The sequence below is a fragment of the Vanessa tameamea genome, chromosome 17 (genome assembly GCF_037043105.1).
Source record: "Vanessa tameamea isolate UH-Manoa-2023 chromosome 17, ilVanTame1 primary haplotype, whole genome shotgun sequence".
Classification (NCBI taxonomy): Eukaryota; Metazoa; Arthropoda; class Insecta; order Lepidoptera; family Nymphalidae; genus Vanessa; species Vanessa tameamea.
The window spans coordinates 4,183,775-4,204,855 of NC_087325.1; the positions used below are offsets into that span (position 1 = coordinate 4,183,775).

At 33.0% G+C, this 21,081-nt stretch overlaps 1 protein-coding gene across 2 annotated transcripts in view; it reads right to left on the bottom strand.

The window, feature by feature from the left end:
• LOC113400495 (protein lozenge-like) overlaps positions 1-19,084 on the bottom strand; it is a 46,833-nt gene extending 27,749 nt beyond the window's left edge. For both annotated transcript variants that reach the window (XM_026640075.2, XM_026640074.2), the window contains exons 1-2: positions 18,035-19,084; positions 8,332-8,571 (exon numbers count right to left, since the gene is read on the bottom strand). In XM_026640075.2, coding sequence (XP_026495860.1) covers positions 8,332-8,571; positions 18,035-18,146 — 352 coding nt within the window. In that variant the 5' untranslated portion in view covers positions 18,147-19,084. The remainder of the gene's footprint in view (positions 1-8,331; positions 8,572-18,034) is intronic.
• Positions 19,085-21,081: the final 1,997 nt, after the last annotated feature.

Sequence of the window (21,081 nt, forward strand, 5' to 3'; positions counted from 1 at the left end):
ATTTTTTACGGAAAGTTTGTTTCAATATTTGGTAAAGAAGTTTGATTCGAATTTGAAACACCAGTTTGGACACAAATTAGACGAAAGCTAACCATACACGTTAATTATATGGTATAATGTAATTTTACAGGGAAGGGTTCCATGGTAGACATTTTAACAATAGGTGATTGTAAATATATAACATATATCTTATGTGGATATACATAAAGATGATATTTACTTCGTCCAGTCGAGTGGTGGGTATATCTTGGAAGCGTCAACCCTATGATCAGCCGATGGAAAATAGCGAGCTTTTTGGGCGCCCGATTTGCGGTCGCCAGTAATGAATGCACCGATAAATACGGAATAAAATTACAGTTAAAATGAGTGGATTAACATGTCTAATGCAGATAATTCGCGTGTAGCGCACTCGATTTAGTATAAATGATTGATCGGCCGTAGCCACTCCTGCTATTTATGTATTCCTTTTCAGATTAGAAACGCGTTCAATAAGGAATATCAATATGAATTTTGTCAATTTCTATTTTTTTTGGTGTTTTTTTTTTTAAATGATAGAATCATATTTTACATCATTTAATCATAATTGCAAGAAAGCGAGTAAAAACTTAATATAACTGTTTGACGTTTCATACTTCATTTATTTAAACATTCGATTTGTTCTTTGTTTGTACATGAAGCTGTGTTTAAAATGAGTTTTTATGTACTTGAGTTTTCCGAATAATGAATTGGAGATAAAATACTACGATATCAATAATACTTTATTTCTCTGTCATGGAAAGTTACATTCAGGATGTGCTATTGAAGAAATCACTATTAATTACCAAAATTTCTCATCCTAACGCGTACAAAATCATAATATAAAATGTTTACATATTTCTTAAAGGTAATCTTGAAGATTTTTTATTCGATAAGTCACATGGATAAGACACAAAAGGTGTTCATAGTACATTGCAGAGTTTATTTCATGTAAGACTGCTTTATTTTATTACTGTAACAGGATTTTAAGATCTGAATATCACGAGAAGTTTTTAAAACTTAGTAATACTATAAATAAATTGCATAAAATCAGATAACAATATTAATTAATACGCTATATTTCGCACAAAGAACAAACAGTTTAAGTGAAAATAAAATAAAACTCAAACACTATCTTTTCCAGATGACTTTCGGGTATAGAAAACGGTCTATAGATACTAGTTGGTCTGTAGATGTAGACGTTTTATATGAATATATAAGTTGCTTTGCCTTAAAGGTACGAGAATACATTGCCAGAGAGAGATATAAGGGTCAGCTCAGCGTTTGCTTAATATGTGAGTTACGTCAATTTACTCCAGAAAATAATTCTGAATCTCTTATTGTTAGAGTGAAATTAACACAATATGTCTATAATAAAACATAAGTACAGATTAAATATGTTCAAAATTATCTTTAATATTATAGTTGAATATAAATTATTTTTATATATTATTTGGTATCGTATTTTGTAAAATAGTATTTTTAAAATAAAATATCATCATCATACCTACAGACAAACAATAGATAGCTGATAACATCGATTTGTTAAATTTCATTGCGGTTTCCACCGATAACGATACATGTGCAAACCATTTCCTGATATACGACGCGAGTTAAGACTTGTAATTATAATATTGCTATTCGTGACATATATTTAAATCTATTTATTTATAATTACGTATATAATTGATTATGAAAATTTTACAATATTTACAATCCGATGAAATCTACATATGTATATTTGATTAGTCTTTTACTTCTGTATCGTCATCGTCGTGCCTTACTGTTGTTTCGAAATATCTGTTCTATCGAGGACACAATAAATATATCTAATTAACAGAAGATCCAGTATTCGCAACATTTCCAAATTATTGGGTTTTGTTGAAACTGTCCAAACTCAGCTCAAAAAGAACAGACTAAGAATATAACACTACTGATTCAAAAAAATCATGCAACATTATTTTCTGTCATAGTAACCAAGATTCTGATACAATTGCCTTTCTGTACAGCGAGGACATGTTTTAATGATATAAGCGTTAGCTTTTGAATGACCAAATAAAATTTAATTTTTTTAATGCGCATATCTTAAAAAATCGTAACTTTTGCAAACAAGTGGCTTATTATTAGATTGTGTATGCTCGATTCTGGAATGGTTTACGTAACAAGTTTATAATAATGGAAGATTAAACTCAATCTCGTGACCTGGATAAAGCTCCGAGTTTGACATTTTATATTTTCCGCTTGCGTGAGATCTCAATATCGATGTCGCTTTCTCAACAAAGCAACATTAGAGTCGAAGGCGACGGCACATTTCAATACGAAAACAAATCACCATAAAACATTGGACGCTAAACTCCAAAGGCGTGTCGTGAACGATGTGAAATATTGCATTTAAAATCGCTATTAAACTTAATGCATTTCGCGTGATCACTCATCAACAGTTTAGGACCTAACACAATACGCGCGAAGCTATAAAATATAACATTGTATTTGAACGGTCGTCTCCTGGAGGTGTTGAGAGAGCTGCGTGAAATATTCAATTATTGTGCGCGGGCGCAGGTGGGCCGTGGAGTAAGGGTAGGGAGGGAATGGCAGCCATCTTGATTTACGATCGAGCGTAAATCCTAAATGACATTTGTGAGAGAAGATGAGTCGCTTACCAATGCTTATGTAGTCGAGTATGACACGATTCCAGAAAAAGATCATTTTCAAATTCGTAGTATAATACCTTACGTACATACGTACTAGCGCAATATCTAGATATAAAATATGAATCATAAAGAATATGAAAATCTTGTATGGCAATAACATAAAACATTGCTGACAAATACAACAAATAGTCTAGGAAAGGTTCATTAATCCCGCCTGTTCGTCGTCAAATTGACTATGAGTGCACGAATAAAAAGAAAAGATAAAGTTGTATGATGATGACCGCTATACAAAATGATTTAGTCACACTCTGGTCACGACGTTTACGTGCCGACCGCTCGTTCCTAATTATGTGTTCAGGTTGATGACGAGATTGAGGAGCGATTTTTTTGACAGAATTTGCGCAATCGTTTTTGATTTGCTTTCAAATGTCTCGATGATTATTTAATATGACGTTCGATCTAAGTTATGTCGGTAGAGATTACATGTAGACCTCGATAAAAAAATAATAATAGTTAAGCATAGAGAGCTTTTAATAAAACTTTTTAATGTCCATTGTACAAGAGTAAACATTAAAAAGTAATAAAATTAGAATTTAAAATAGTGAACTTCTGTTGGTCGAACCTGAGCTTTTTTATCAAAAGTATAATATGAAAATGAATTCACATATTCGAAAGAGTAACAAAATATTTATTTAATTATTATGATAAATATTCAGATAAAAACCTATAAAATGAATGTGATGAATTATAGCTTCGAAACTGACGAATTTAAAAGACCGTTCACATATCGATATTTTTTTTGTTCTAGATTGATATTAACAACAACAATATCGATATCCAAAATTAGTGCACACCAGTGCCCACCTGTCTGATCGCATCACGTCGCATTAGTGCTGTTGTGATGTTATGTCACAACCATGCCACTTCACTACTGGTGTCGACTTACGTTCCTACCCAACCAGATAAAGTTTACAAAAAATGCATCTTATGATGCACTAAAATCAACAAAAAAGTGCTTTGATATCCAAATCAATATGATTTTTTTCATTAAAATCTGCCACATTGTTATTCAATAGAGCGCATATTCTGACTTTCCGGAATAACATATTATTTATGTGTGAAATAACTTTAATATCGTATTTTATTGGGTAACGGTAAATCAGCAAGAGAAATATCTACTGGGCCACAGCTTGCCACATCTGAATTGGCCTTGAAACAGAAGAGATATTACGAAAACTATCATCAGGCCCGTTGGTCAGGTTTGGATGCGAGTGTTGGGCCTCTAAGATAACGCTTGAAATTCAATGAGATGAGATGGATATGCGACCAATGGAAACATTAGGAAATTAGAACAATTTACGAGAACTGTCACTGTAGTTCTGTAGTATTATATTAAAACTGAAACTGTTTATGGACATTTTCTTGCGGAAAGACTAACATTATAATAAGAAGCGTTAGGTATAAATGTGAATAATTTTAAAGCAAGATGATAACGAAAAAAAAAACATGACATGCGAGAAGGGGAAACTGAGAATATGATTAGTGGGAGAAATTCATGGAAAATATTAATAAAACCTAAACCAAAAAAAATCCCCGTTGGAAGAGTTTTGTCCCTTATTTGGTGGATGAGTTTGGTAACAGACGGTACAAGACAAGACAAGCCAAATAGCTAATCCTTAATATTGTTGTGTTCTGGTTTGAAGTATTAATGACCCAGTGTAATTACAAGCACAAGGAACATAAAATCTCAGTTCCTGACGATGAAAAGATAGCAAAAAATGGGACTTTATTAAATTTTTTGAGGCGATAATGAAAGCATTTCTTGTACTTTATTTACTTGACATACTTTTCGTATATCGAATATCGTAATGAAATACTTTTATTTAAATGTCAAATACAACTCACTGTCCCAGATTTCTAAAAATTTAAAGCATAATTAAATAAAATATTTTTTTTGTCTATCTTTTATATACCTATGGCGCGTCACCAAAGTTATACTAAAAACTTTTCTTTAAAATGTTTTTTATTAGTATTTTTGAGTTTTGCCTTATTGATTTTGAAATAAAGTTAAAAATGAATTTATTATTTATTTACTGTCGTAAATCAATATCCTAGACTTTAAAAGATTGTAATTAAAACAAAACATTACGACAAATGAGCCAGTTTTTGACTTTCCGTACGACCGCACGACGATAAATTCATCGACGATATAAAGTAGCAATATAGAGGTAGAAATAATGAGCCAACTATATTAATAATTATGCAAATCAAATTAATTGCGTAATCGTTTCATTAAAACAAATTTATATAGTCGTTAGTAACAGGATGAAATGTATTTCTAACTGATTTCAAAAGTATTTCAAAATATAGACACATAGAAGTTGGCTAATGAATATATATTTTTTTTGTTTAAAATAAAAATGAAAATATCTATAAAACAAATAATATCTGCGTCGGCACAATTTGTGAAAAGGAAAATAGTCGTTTCTGGCATAGAAAGCTAGCGAAATATTAAAACAACTAGTTTCAAATGTCACGTTATATTAATAATTGTAAGCGACATGTCTGAAATACGATATATATTAAATCTTATGTATCCAAGTGTGCAAGGACAGGCATGAAATATAACCTTATGTATAGTACTGACCAGTCAGAGACGTTAAGAAAATCTCTGAGATTTTACAACTTACAAGCCCATGTGGGTAATGGCTGCGATGCGCGCGCGCAATACAATGGAACAGTAAAGCGCGAACGTCGTTTACTGCCTGCGGTTTGGAAATTAAAATTTGAAGTCCTGATCTGTGATGGAGAAAGTTCTGGGATGTGTCAGAGGTACGTAATATTGAATATCTCTCTTTATGTATCAAATTAAAGTCAATTTTATCGAGAAGTATCGTAATAGAGGACGTGATCGAAACTTACTCCTCAGTTTACATAATTTACCAGACGAATTTCTAGTTGTTTTGCATGTATCTGTAACTACTCACCTGTCTTATTACTAAAAATTAAACAAAATAAATACGTTTAAAATGTTAAGGTTTGATTAGAAGATCTGATATGTAATATAGTATAGCTCGATTTTGATTCTACTTTTTTAAAATCTTGCACTTGATATAAAAATTTAATGAGGTTTTCTTACAAGTGTAACCATATTGATAAATCTTTATAATGGGGCGTGTATATTTTTTATACCCGTAATGTCTTTACATTGAGTGCCTAAACATTTTAATTATTGGCTGACTCCACACTATATAATAATCACTTGTAGATACAATTTTTAATTTGAAAATGTCTATTGAGATTTGTTAAAAAATCGTTCGTATATCCAAAACCCGCGTGATAGTTCTGTATATTTTTATTCTTTTAATGGGAATCTTTTTTTTGGTTTCATATTTAAGTTTGATTTGCTTCTGCAGCATATATAACGTCTCTATTTTTCTAAACCTAGTTAAAATGTAATTGTTGTTTGTGCATTTAATTTATTATACCATTATTATCGATCTATATCTTCCTTTAAATTAAAATATTCAATTAGTTATTATATAGGTATTTTCTGGGCTGATGTACTAAAATAATACGTATAATTTTTAACGTGGGTTAGGGTTGAGCACTTTGTTGCACAACATACAAACAAACCTTACTGGCGGTCACTAATTAGCTGGTACTCCTCTAGATACCGCAGGAGTTGGCAGTTTATAATGGACTCCATTACCTTGGAGAACAAGGAGGTGATGGCTATAGGCCTATAATTGGACGGGTCTGAGCGGTTGCCCTTTTTAGGGATCGGATGCACCAAAGCAGTCTTCTAGGAGTTTGGGACGACGCCGAATGCATAGGATTGCCGGAAAAGATACGTTAAGACCGGTGCCAACTCGGGAGCACTAGTCCGTAGCACGATTGGAGGGATGCCATCGGGTCCACTCGACTTATGAATATCCAAGAAAAGAAGTGCTTTACGAACTGCACTTTGCCGGAATTTAACCTCCGGCATCGTGGTATCACACCGCGGGATTGTTGGTGGTGACTTTCCTCGGTCATCCAGAGTCGAGTTCGCCGCGAAGAGAGAGCCTAAAAGATCAGCTTTCTCCTTCGCGGTATGGGCCAATGACTCACCGTCCCTGTGCAAAGATGGAAAAGAGGGCTGACAGAAATTCCCTAAGACATTCACGAGATGCCGATGCGTTAGCCCAGTCTTGGTAGCGTTCCCATTTTCGGCGTGAAGGGATAATATACCAAAGCGATGCCAGAATTGTCAAAAATACGAGTTTGCATTTTCAAAATTTAATATATAACGCTTAATTCAGTTCCTCACCGCAAAACAGTTTTTCGCATTTAGACTCTAATGATAAACTTTAAACGCAACATCGTTTAACCGTGTTAATTTAGCTTTAAACTCTTTCTTCTGAATAAATATTATTAAACGTATTCAATGCAATGTAACACACATTTCCAAATATACTGTGGAAACGCTATTACGGACAAGCTTAACTAATACAGTAGAGGATAATAATTGGTTAATCTAGCGATGGCCGCCGTTAGGGTTGCCAGAAATGTGTCACGTGTCACTTTACAACAGATTATAAAACTATTTTAATGATGATTTCAATCATACAAATCAATATAATTTAATTGTTTATGTTTTTAATTTTTTGTACTATTAATAGTGACATTGATTATGTTTTGTTTTTGTTCAGTAAGGAAAAAAATTACAAAATCAATTAAAAATAATTAACACTTTTATCGTTAATTTTGACGTTTTCTACTATAAGCTATACAAAATTTTGGAACGACGTAGCAATTTAGCAATTGTTATTTTAGATCTATAAACACTTATAAGAAATATGTTGTTGATTATCTGTTTATTATAACAAGATTTTGAAATAGAAATGTTTGTCTGCCCTGGCTTTGCTGTCAACCTTTGGTCAGCGGCTAGATCGCCATGATTTGCTACTACTGCCTAATAACAGGCTTATGGATTTTATTGTCCGGTTCTACTTGTACTATTCCAATGTCCATCGGATGGAACTTCGATATTCATTGACAAATTGACTTATATACCAACTAATGTTATAAATGCACAAGTGAGTTTGTTGGTTTGTTACGCTTTCACGTCATAATAACTCAAACGATCATCATGAAATTTTACATACAAATTTTTAGCGTTTCAGAAATGTATGTAGTGTATCCCGCCTTACTACTTCTTAACACTTGGGCAAAGCCGATGGCGGAAACTAGTTACCTATTTATAATTGTACCTTGTATTTTTTTGTTATATAGGTAGGCGGACGAGCAAATAGGTCACTTGATGTTAAGTGGTCACCACCGCCCATAGACAATGACGCTATAAGAAATATTAACCATTCCTTACATTGGGATGCGACAACGCGGCACCAACCTTGGAAACTAAGATATTATGTCCCTTGTGCCTGTAGTTACACTAGCTCACTCATCCTCCAAATTGGAACACAACAATACAGGGGTACTGCTATTTAGCGATAGAATATATAATAATATTTTTTTTATTATTGTATTTTGTTTTAGGTAATAATACTGCGATTAGCTCAATAAGTAAATATATTACTTATAAAAAATTGGGTTCTTATTTACTAATTGTATTAACAAATTTCATAAATGTAAATGAAAATAAAAATAAAATCATTAATACCTCTCCCACTCCTCCCGACAAATCGAAGATCATTAAACTTGGCAACCCTGTTCTTCATCACAGCTGTGTTATTTCTCAGTTCCGCAGAGCAGTTCTCGTCGTTTCCCGCCCGCACCGTGACCTGTGTGCCGTCTAGCACGTCACCCAGGGCCACTACCTTGAAGCCCCCTGGCAAGGTCTTGTTCGACCGCCAGTGCTGCGGCAGCATGGAACACATGTAGTCTGGACTGCCGGTCCGTACTGAGAACAATATTAAACTATTATTAATATTGAAATCTCAAATGAATATATATGTTTTATTCCTTCAGATATACAGCTAAAGATAGTATTGAAAATATGAGAAACACGTATGTATATATTAAATCTGATCGGTGAAGTATACAGGAAAATGATAATCAATTTGAATTTAAACAAGGTATCATTCACACGATGCATATAAACTTGACACGCTAAATATTTTGTAAAAGTAAGAAAAAATAGGGGTTAACTAAATGTAATTATGTTTTACAGCATGCCTCTGAAAATATTACAGTCCTATGATTTTTCCTCGGATTAAATTAGTTAACAAATACTTTAGTTATCGGTTTACCGTAATACCTACAAACAATATATTTATTTGATTAATTAATGATAACATCTGGTCTGTGTTGAAAAACATTGAAAGCTAATTGAACCTAAATATTTTTTTTCAATGACCATGTGCACAAAAGCATTCCCAGTTGATCGCTGTTCGGTTGATGTTTCCAAACCCATTTCTGCTTCGTACCAATATATCTACAATAGGCTATTTGACAATGCGAAAAATAAAGTGTCAATTATTGTAATCAGTATATATTATGAGTTTAAAAATGATTATTTGTTAACGAAAGTTGAAAATAATAATTAATTTAATCAAATATCCATAAATAAAAATGCATTTTTTTAAAAGTTTGTCACGTGACATAAAAGGCCTCGTTTGCCTACTGTATGTGGATTATATGTGCCTCTGTAAATCTGCCTGTCTTTTGGCTTGGATTTTCAATGCCATACCGCTGAACCGAATTTGATGAAATTGCGTATGAAGCAATATGAACTCCAAGGAATGTTATAGGCAATTTTTTGTACAACTAACCTGACGACCAATCCTTGAAACGCGAACGAAACCGCGTGCGAAAACTAGTTTAAATTATACACAATACAAATATTATTTTCATACAATTTCTGAGCCAAGATGGCCTATTGGTTAGAACGCGTACATCTTAACCCATGATTGCGGGTTCAAACCCAAGTATTAATTTGTGTTTATAATTCGTCTCGTGCTCGGCGGTGAAGGAAATCATCGTGAGTGTCTAATATCAACGAAATTCTGGCACATGTGAATCCACCAGCTGGAACAGCGTGGTGGAATATGCTCCTAACCTTCTTTTCAAAGGGAGAGGAGGTCTTAGCTCAGCAGTGGGAAATTTACAGGTTGTTACTATTATATACACATATCCTGGAACAATCCGAGATCTGGACTTGTCTGGAAAATAGAAGAGATTAACAACCATGGTTGCGGTGGCTGGCTTTTGTTCAGTCAAATGGAGAAATTAGATCAAAGAGGTCGGAAGCTTCACGAAGGAGTTTTTTTCGTAGGCTTGCAGTAATATAATCGAAACATTCCGGTAGTGCTACAATGCAGATTTACAGAGAGACTCAATGAATATGCTCCAGCATTAGGTAATATAGGAAAATGTAGTATTTGATTCAGTATAACTTCAAGGTGGACCTATTTAGATTGTATTGGTTTTTATTAATTTGTGTTTATTTAAAGCGTAGGTATAATGTAATACATTTAGCATTTTTTTGGAAATAATATTGGTATCTCACAAAATATACTGTTTAAATAGTTTGTAACGTCGTTCGTTGACGTGACCGTACTGAGACTGTTATTAATTATATATGATATATGTACATTTGGATTAAATCGTCATTAGGAGGAAAGAGAATGAAGATTTAATACGTGCCCATTAATTGATAAATATAATTATTGTACGTCTAGTGTACTTATTAAAGGTTCCTGGTTAAAACGTTTTACGATCAATATTTGGATGTTTGTTATTTATCCGAGCAAGTATACAATATGGTATGGTACACTAGACAGCATGGTATTAAATAAAGGAAACTGTCACTGTTCACTACTAACATTGACAATCGGATGTCTGTCTTATAATCTGGTATAAAGAAAGGCGGGGTGTCTCAGTGAACAAGTCAATCTTAATCGAAGTTTCGATCAAACTATGTTGTCTTGGGTCTGGGTGTATGTGGTACCGTCGTTACTTCTGATTTTCCATAACACAAGTGCTTTAGCTACTTACATTGGGATCAGAGTAATGTATGTGATGTTGTCCAATATTTATTTATTTATTTATAAACTCCAAAACCAGTTCAAATTCGTAAACGGAATTTTCATACCTTATTTATCTTTAAAATTATCTCGTGTTAGATAGTGTAGGAACACATCGTAATGAAGCAGAACACTTTCGAAATGTGTATCAACCAAAACACATCAGAGTAATGTGGTAGAAAAAGGTCCAACCAGTCTATAGGAGAGGTGCCCTTAGTCCAACTGTGGTACATTTACAATTACTTTACCCTAGTAAAATGATTTTGTAAAAAGTCTTCTTATTTGGTCTTTAATCTTCTTTTTTATTAAGCGCCTCTTCACTCCTGAAAGTTGGCTGTATTTTAAAGGCCTCCTGTTGTCAGGTGGAACAGTTGTTCTATTGAGATGATTCCGTTTCATTTTCGGATATTCCGTAACCACAATTTTTTCCCAAGCCCAGCGAGCTTCCAACACCCCCTCAACTTCCCTTAAACTTTGCCCATCATAATCACTTGTAGCAACGTATATAAACTATAAATGATAGTCTGCTCTTGTTGCTTACTCATAGCATTTTAAAAAATAGTAATTAGTTGATTCATATCTTCATACGTTTAACGAAAAGAGTCACGTATGGGGAATAAACCGAATAATCTAAATTATTATGGAGTAGCTATCTATACACATGGAATATATTTAATTGGAAATACCATAAAAATGAGATTAAACGAGGAAAATCATGTGTATTTAATTTATATAGCTCATTGCACCTCGTATCGTCAGGTCACATTCGTAATAAATTGACAGCTATGGAACACTAAGGATAAACATAATGGATTTGTTGTCTCCGCGATTTTGCCCGTGTAGCAATACATATGAAGATGTCGTGTTCAACTCTATATAGAAGGATTCGATTGACATCTATCCAAAGAGTTTACACATTTAATGAAATAATGGAGTCACCATATAGTGATATCTGTAACGTGATAGAAGTCGTGTATCATTTAATTATAAAATATACTAAGATTAAAGCATAAAGATAATCACTGATAGCAACCTACAATGTAAATTGTTTAAATGTCGGTACTGCGCTGGGTATTCTCTGTTTTCCAAAACCAGAAGCTGCGGTAGCCGTATATGATTTGGAAGTTACATTTCGTCAATGATTCTCTTTATCTATGATTCTCGGTGAGCAGTGATGGGATTTAATACGTTAATCGACAAATGTTTCAGACAAATTAAGTATAATCTTAATATTTTTTACACCTTTGTACTAATCATATATGTATTACAAATTACATGAAAATGCTTTAAGTATTTTTCTCGTGATATGTTCGGTATAAGCTCTTTGTATTTATTATAATTTTTACCACTACTTTGTTGGTTTAGTGGTTTATACGGTTGCGAATCATGAAATCCAGAATTTTTCCCAAAAATAATTAATTAATAGCAATCCGTATACGAATTTGCCTCAAAAAATACGTAAAACTGTAGGTAATGCGACTAATACCCATCCAATCCTTTTGGCTTGCTGTGTGGCCAAAATTTAGTTTATTGAGGTCATTATTACACACAAAAACCAATCCTTAAAAAAACCTCATTCTTAAACGGTCTTCCTGGTGCCCGAATGAGCAATTAAAAAATTACATAACAACTGAAGCCGTTTTGGTATGCGGTTTAACACTACGTACCATCGAATTTCTTAAAAACCAAAGTAGCGGTATCGGGCATGAAAAAACATTAATAGTTTAACTGTGGTTTCTCTATTTACGGAAGCCCAGGCTATGTACAAATTATAGGCCGCAAGCGTTACTGCGGTTGACGCTTGATAAAGGGCTATAGTTGCTTCTTCACTACTGAATCTTCAATTTTGTAGGGAAAGCGGCAAATTGATCTACGTTGATTTGATTACTATCTGTGTACTAAAATAAGCGCTCAGAATATATAATTGTATTTTAACATAATTTGCGCCTTCACGATGTAAATACTTCTACAACTTCGGAGAGAATACACATTTTCCAAGATTAAGGTTTGTGACGACTGACGAAACGATTATTTTTTTTATCTCTTAGATTTCACCTACCTGTGATGAAAATATTTAGAAGTCCTACATATGTCCAAGAAGTTCAGACAAATATATCGTATGTATATTCTCCAAACTGCCGTGGCGCACTATAAAGGCCTAAATTCCCGGTGTCATTTACAGGAAAGAAAGTCTGTTGGATAGCGGTCTACTTTATACCACCTTTTATTATAGATGTAACAGTTTAAGAGGTGAGTGAATCAATGAAAAGATAGGATATGGCAATGCAATATTACTCTAGCAGCTCCGCAAGTCGAAAGTCTTAAGTCATTGTCAACGTGCGTTACACATACATACATCTCCGACCCCGTGTGATGTCATGTTGTCTGATAATATTGGTAGATCCTGGCAGAAATAAACAGACAACATCAGCCGCAGCTTTTTATAACATTATCAATAGATCTCATTGTTGCTACCCGTTGGTCGTGGGAGGAGCGACAACAGGTTTGCCATAAAGTGGCCTAAAGGCTTTAAATTTGCTATTTTTTTTTAAATAATATTAAAAATTTACTTACTATCGAAAATAAGTATCAACTTATTTTCGATAGTAAAATAAACGAATGTTTTTTTGTGATTGTGTATTGCCGGTCTGGCAACGGAATTATAATTCTAAAACGGAACTCTATATGCATACCTGTCACGCTCTAAGCTGGTTTTCGTTGTGGTTATTTTATTTGAAGCGTGGAATAGTAAAATAAAATACTTTTATTTCAATAAAATAAAATACTGTAATTGGCACTACAAAATTCTCCTAGCAATAAAAATGTAAATATAGTTGCAAAATATTTTTTTATGGTATAGGTTGGCAGACGAGCATATGGGCCACCTGATGGTAAGTGGTCACCACCGCTCATAGACAATGGCGCTGTAAGAAATATTAACCGGAACACAACAATACGGAGTACTGTTATTGGGCGGTAGAATATCTGATGAGCGAGTGGTACCTACAAAGACGAGCTTGCACAAAGCCCTATCAAATGGGAAGTAACTTCGTCTGCCTGTTTGTCTGTCTGTCTTTCTGCCTGTTACGCTTTTACGGCTAAGCCGCTGAACCGAATCTGATGAAATTTCGTATGACGTGAGCTTCGAGCCCTTTTTGTAGTTCTATTCAATTTATGATATGTAAACAAAATCAATTTTATTTTTTTAACTCTAGTGCTATGAACAAATGGACATATAAAGTTATATCATATATACGAACTTAAATATTTGTGTGACAGTTGAGTATTCGGTCGTACGAGTAATACGCGTAAGTAAATAGATTTCGATAATGAAATTCGAGTTTGAGTAAAGTTCACTTTTTATTTATTTTTCGTATTTTTCCCGTATTAACATGTAATATATTCATGTCAACATAATGTTTATTATTTTAACCTGGAATTGTAAGTTTTCTTAACATCGACTATTTGTTTAACAAATGTTATGATTTAACGACGTATTTCTTCTATCAATTACAACATGTACAATAAATAAATCAAAATATACGTTATTCAAGTAGTCTCTTAAAAATAACCTGATATTAAAATAAATGCAAATCCCTCACCGGTTCTAAAAATAGATTCTACCGTAAATAAACGACATACTTACTTACTTACTCAACATGTAAACAATTAAAAAAGGTGTAAAAATATTTTTAGATAACAAAATATAAATTTGACTATATTTAACTAAATTTAAACTGACTTTGAACTTCGGAATTAAAATATAAAACATTTTTTTTTGTTTATTCACATTAACGCAAACAAATCATACGAATAATCTTAAAACAGCGTTATTCGCTTTGATTGCTTAGAATATTTGGTTTAAAACTTATTACTTACTGGATTTTTTACAATGTTACAAAGAAAATGTTCTATTTAATAGACTTATCCATGGCGAGTGCACTAGTTAATTCAAAACTTCGATGACAACTTATAAAAAAAAGATAAAAAGCAAGAGCTTTTACTATTTCTACTGTACTTATTTTAAATGTTGACAACAAAGAAGAAGACATTACTCAGCATAGGAGGACTTAAGAAAATATCTCACTACTGAGCAATGTCTTCCCGAGCTTATTTTGAATATATACGGTAGAATTTTATCCAGCATATATAGGGTTTGTGTCTTTCGACTATATTTCTTATACTATTTAATTTCAGAGACCAAGATCAACGTTAGCTTGCATGCATTACCATCAGATCTAATTTGTGTATTTCCGAAACGATTTTTAATTCAAAAAGTCAGTATGTAAAATAGGTAAATATTGAATAAAGATTTTGACTTTGACTGTCAGAATAATCTATATTGTAGGAAGTATTGGAATTTCGAGTTCCAAGGTCATAATAAGAACAGAATTAACTATTTTGTAGAATGAAATTAGTTTCAATATATGTAAAAAATAAATGTATAGGTATATATAGTATTACTTTTATGTAATATGCTGTAAAATCATAATACTACGATAATAACCAAAATAATACTAATCGAGCAGTATCAATACCAGCAAGTGGTCTTTTAACCGCGTAACTTACGGAGCGTGGTCTTTCTCTTAGGGGCGTTACATGAAGTTTCCTCAGAAGTTTTCAGTCTAAGTGACCCCTAGAATAGTCCAGTATGGGTGACATTAATCCATTTTATCTGAATTTAAGATTTTGTTCTTAGATTTAACGTTTACTACGTTACGTATTAAAAACTAAAAACGTGATAAATTAAATTTAAATGATTTGTTAATATTTTCATAATTAGTCAAGCAATACGATATCATATATATCTTTGATATAAAAAGGGAGGTCATTGATATATAATATATACCGAAACTAGAAATGACCTAAAATTAAAAGAAGTTATATTAAGTATGTTTTAGTTTATATAAATACACTAGTTTCTAGTTTCCGGTATCACACGCGTTTTTTGGGTCGTACTTTTGAAGTATAAAATAGTTTTCTATGTCCTTTCTAGTGGTTTAAATTTCATAAAATTCGTTTAGCCGAGAAAGCGTAACAGAGTTATTTCGTATTTATAAAAAAATAGTATAGACTACATAATCACATCGTGAATTACGGTATTAGCCTTAGATCATAATGCGCCAAAAAGAAACGTCAAGAACAATACCACGACAGCATCGGCAGTTAAACCGAAATCAATCTCTGTGAAGATGATGAGATGGCACAGTGGTTAGAACACGCGCGTAACCGATGATTACGGGTTCAAACGCCTTATGGTAAGTGGTCACCACTGCCTAAAGACGTTGGAACCCTGTGAAATTTTTACTATTTCTTACACCGCCAATGCGGTAACAACCGTGGGCACTAAGATATCCACCGGGATAAAGACTATTTACGACAAATCAAACGTATACCTACGATAGAAGTTTATTTATTTAAGTTGTTCATAATACAATTTTAAATAAAAGAACCGTGAACCAAATTTTTCGGAGTTTGTATAAAACGATTAGTAAAATTACATAAATCAGTTACTGGTATTGTAAGTTTTTTAGAGCTTATATGGAGGCACTAGTTCAAACAGCCTGACCTCATTAGCCCTCGTCCAACGGCCTCATTATCATGAGTGCCTTTCGTCCTTTCCTCGACAAATTGTCACTAATTGTAATGTGCTTTGTTAATGTGATTATACGAGATTTGAAGATTGTAGTAGTTAGTTTATTACAAGAGAAGTTGGAGTAAAATCTAATGATATAAATATCTAGGAATGTCAATATTTCAAGGAAAATGACACAAATTAAAGTTCGTAGACAAATAAAGGTACCTTCAAGGCTAGTCCGTGTTTAGACTTGAAAACATTATCCAGGGAATTTACTAAAAATTATTAAAGAATCCAGGACCTCGGGATTTACAGATTTATAAGTCACAAGACCAAAGAGATAGTAATAATTATGGATCAAACAAATAACAATCACCTTTAAAATTATTATCCGTCCTGCCAAATTGTTTTTTTTTTTTTTTTTCAAAATAGAATCAATGTAATTTTACTAATAATAGGCCACTTGAACCAATTTACGTGCTAAGATCGTTTCATATAAAGATATGCGTTGATGTCTTTTGTAAGAAGCAATATTATCTAAAACATCAATTTAAATTTCTATTCACTTACTAAATGAAACGTTAGAAATAATTAATGTTAACTACTAAGTATGATTGATCGTTTTATGAAGTTACGATTGGTATCGGATCGAACACGGACCTAAAGTTTAAAAATAGACAATATTATATATTATTTTTACAATTATTTATATCGTATTTATTTGACTATTTATAGAACACAATTAAGTAAAAAATAATGTTATTACCATCTAAATAAAAAATGTAAAATCTTCTTATTGTGGGTTTTTTCCTAATTCGACACGACAGTACTTGAAAATTACCCTGGAAAATTTGTCTAGTAATACACAATAATGTGATAAAATAAATATTAAAGTAAATAACAAAAAAGTTTGCAAAAAAACAAAACAAAAAAGATGATTTTGTTCATTTTTTTTTAACAGGTTTTTATATAGCATTTGCTTTTAGTAATAAATGTTAAATTATTATGAATTTTAGTTAAACAGTATGAAGGTTTAAAATAATTACGTATACAAATTTTCAATCTCGAATACGTCATTGGTTTTAACGAAGTTATAAATATTCAGGTCAAACACGCGTGGAAGGCGTCATTAAAACAAACGATTCGGTCAAACTAATAAGTAAAAGTGTTACATTACATAAAAACTTTTTCCTTGTATAGGTTATATAGAAAAAAAAAATTAACCATAAAGTGTAGTAAAGAGAATAGATGAGAAAGAAAAGGCTTCCATCCAATCCAATCCAATTGATGTCTGTGGATTTAAAGTAGCTTAACGACCGTACTGGAGAACATCAATACGAAACATTAATCTTTTGTGATATAAAAACTCCTAATTTCTATCAGAAATATAAGGCCCTAAATAAAACAATGTATATAAGGCCTAATGTGTTTAGAGGTTAGTTGTAGAAAAAGAGTACAAAGGTTACAAGAGCATATAAAAAAACGTAAGCTTCGTATTAAAAAAAGCGTAGTAATAGTTCGAGCACATTGATATCCTCATTCAATCAAACACCGAATTACAACAACAAAACAGCAAAAAATTTTGATGCTCAACTAAAATAAATAAATAAAAAACAACGCCATGAGTTGTCAATTATAATTTCAACGTTCTGTGCCTTTGGATATATGTATACTTACGTAATTATTAGGAAATTGTAATGACTTATGATATTATAGTATGTTTGTTTATTAAGCAATATAAGATGTGAAATTGTTTTTACCGAGGTCAGGATGTTCGCCGAGCGTTTCGTCGATGATGGACTGGAGCCACCAGGGCTCGAGCTCGGCCATCTCGCGGCGCCGACGGCCCCTGGACTCGTACGGCAAGTGCATCCTTCAATGCAGCATCACACCCTCGCCCTCTCCTTTACTCTTTTTATTTGCAAAGTTCTACAGGAATCGAACCGCCTCTTTGTTTTTTAACTACCGTATTTAGGAAATATCGGTTATTTAAATTTATTCAGGTGATGATATTGTGATTTAAATATATTATTTTATTCTTACACTTTCACTGCGCCTGCGCATGACCTTTACGACGATGAGTAATTTATTGTCACATTCAAAACCTTCAAGAATTTTTGGCGACGATCCAATTTTTTTTCCTTTTTATTATTTATTGAACTGTCACTTATATACACTGACGGGTTTTGCTTGCTTAAAATAATGAGTATTGTTATTGCTCGTAAATTGAATTATAAGGAGATCTTTGATTTACGTTAAATTAGTTGCCTATTTATCAGTATTGTATAGTTAATTAAGCAAATTTAACAAACAAGTTCACTCACGTTCGATAGAGTATTCAACGAAACGATGTAAACAATCACGGACATTAACATAATTTTTCCTTAACTATTTACGTACACTAGCGGGAATCAGGGCAGACCTTGAAGTTTGTTTCAACTTAACTTTCGTCATTTTATGTGAGTCACGAATTAAGAAGCTCAAGCACGGATCTATCCTAAATATTTTCTATCACTGAACCCGATCTACCTACTATGTTCTAAGAAGCGCGCGTAATATCTTCTCGTACGGATATGCACGCTCTGTCAATATCAGCTGAGTGGCTTTAATTATTCAAGATATTTCCCCGCGCTTTGCGTCAGCGCCGGTTTCCTAATCGAGCGTTATATTTTTTGCAAACAGAGTCAAGCGTAAGTCCCGCGCCGGTCACAGGTATTTACCGCGTACGTACCGCGAGGCGATGAGTCACGCGTCGTGTATCGGAGGCTGCACGCGTGTTCACCGCTCGCGCGACTCTCTACTACTGAGCCGCCGCCATTCTGTCACTCGCTGCCTCCATTCTCTGCGGTCAATCTGCGGTCTGGCCACGCTTCATTTGCCGGGAAAATATGCGCCGCTCACCTCTCGCTCGTACTTCTGCTATTGTTCATTAGTGCGAGCGAGAAGCGCGTAAGTTTTATGCTATCAAATATTTTTGTTTAGTTCCATTGTTGAAAGGGAAATATAATGATGTTTTTCATTCTGAAGCAGTGCTTCGTATCTCGCTCTCGTTGTGCGTTAACTGCGGTCAATGCTGAGAGAGACGTCTATATAGATTAGCTCTAGTCTTCTAATTAAATAAAGTTTCAGCGAGATGAATATAAGTTCAGTTTATTAAAGAGTCGAGGTGAAGAGGCCGCCGACTGAATTGCGTAAGTCATGCATTTTGAATCATTAATTGCTTCATCAAGCATTAACCGCATTAGCGCAAAATGCATCATTAAATTAACGTTAACAAAGTCCTGTTTAATGAAACTTCATTACTGAGAACAAAGTAGTAAGTACCTAATGATTACATTACACAGCAACTTAGGTGTCTGTAGGAATGTTGTGTTTGTTATTTGGTTATTTTAAGTACTTTGTAATTGGAGTTATATTCAAAAGGAGTAAAATTAGTTGAATATCGTTAAGATGAGCTGTATTCGATTTGAGATTTTCCGTGGGGAGTACTCAAGACGGGTGGGCGTTCGGCTGGGCGTGGCGGCCCGCCCCACCCGCGCCCGCAAGACGCGTCGCGGGAAAAATTGCACAAGCACTTGTTGCACGGGAGCATAAATATCTTGAACGTGAACCATACAGTCACATCTCAGGATGGTATTATTGGACGGGACACAAGATTATCAGCAGCCTTGTTATTATACAAAATAGTAATCTTTTTTGTGTTGGAGTATTTATCTTTTTAAGGTCTAATATTTATATGCAAAATAGATTTAGTATTACTAAATCTATTTTGCATATAAATATTAGAATTTATGTATATAGTCAACTGCTTGAAGGCCACTGGTCTTAAATTAAAAAAGAAATATATCTTAGACTTGCCATTGTTTAAGTTAAGGCTAGTCATATATATAAATGTATAAAAAAAACTTAACCACTTAATATCTTTACTAAATAAGGACTACCATACGAGCTCCTATTCCCCAAAAAATAAGCTGATATACCCCAAGTTAATATTTCTGAATTCCTTCCCGTCTCCTATAAAACATCTTGATTCAACGAGGAACTTTTAATTACATATATTATTTAACCACAATAGTAGAACTCGGTCATTAAGAAAAAATATATTAAATTATACTCAAATATTTTATATACGAGTTAGCTCTGTTTTCTTGTATTATTTTAGTGAAACAATAAAGTTTCAGATTTACTGTTGAATGTACGGCTTTTTATAGTGGTAGCTGGTAGTCGTAACAATTAATCAAATCAACTATTTTATTTAGCATATAGGTATTTTATCTCACCTCATTAAATTAGGTCTATGTGTCTATATTATCTTAATTCATTTCATTTACAATACAAAAATATTTGTGTACTTACTTAGATTGTACATACATCGATGAAACAAAACATAAAATACCCTGAATTGAGAAGAACCGAAAGAAACTCAGCAAATATGTATAATATATACCTAATGTGTAAATAAAAATACATAACTTAAATATTTATACATGTACTATTTTTTTTTGTAGTATAAATCCCGCAGCGTGAAAAGCAAACCGAGGTCTTGTATAGAACACTAATATTCAAACAAATTTTACTTAATATTCGATTGAAGTTCATTACTCTCGGAAAATAGTACCAACAGTCTGAAAGAAAAAAATTACAATTTTCACAAACTTTTTTATTCTTTCTTGTTGTTCAAACTTATTTCTTATTAAAGATCTTTAATAAGAAATAAGAAGTCGTGTAGAGGCCCATTTGCCGTTTGATAGCTATTTTCAGTGAATCCAAATTGGGATTTTCAACTTTTTTAGTCTAGCTCGGAACC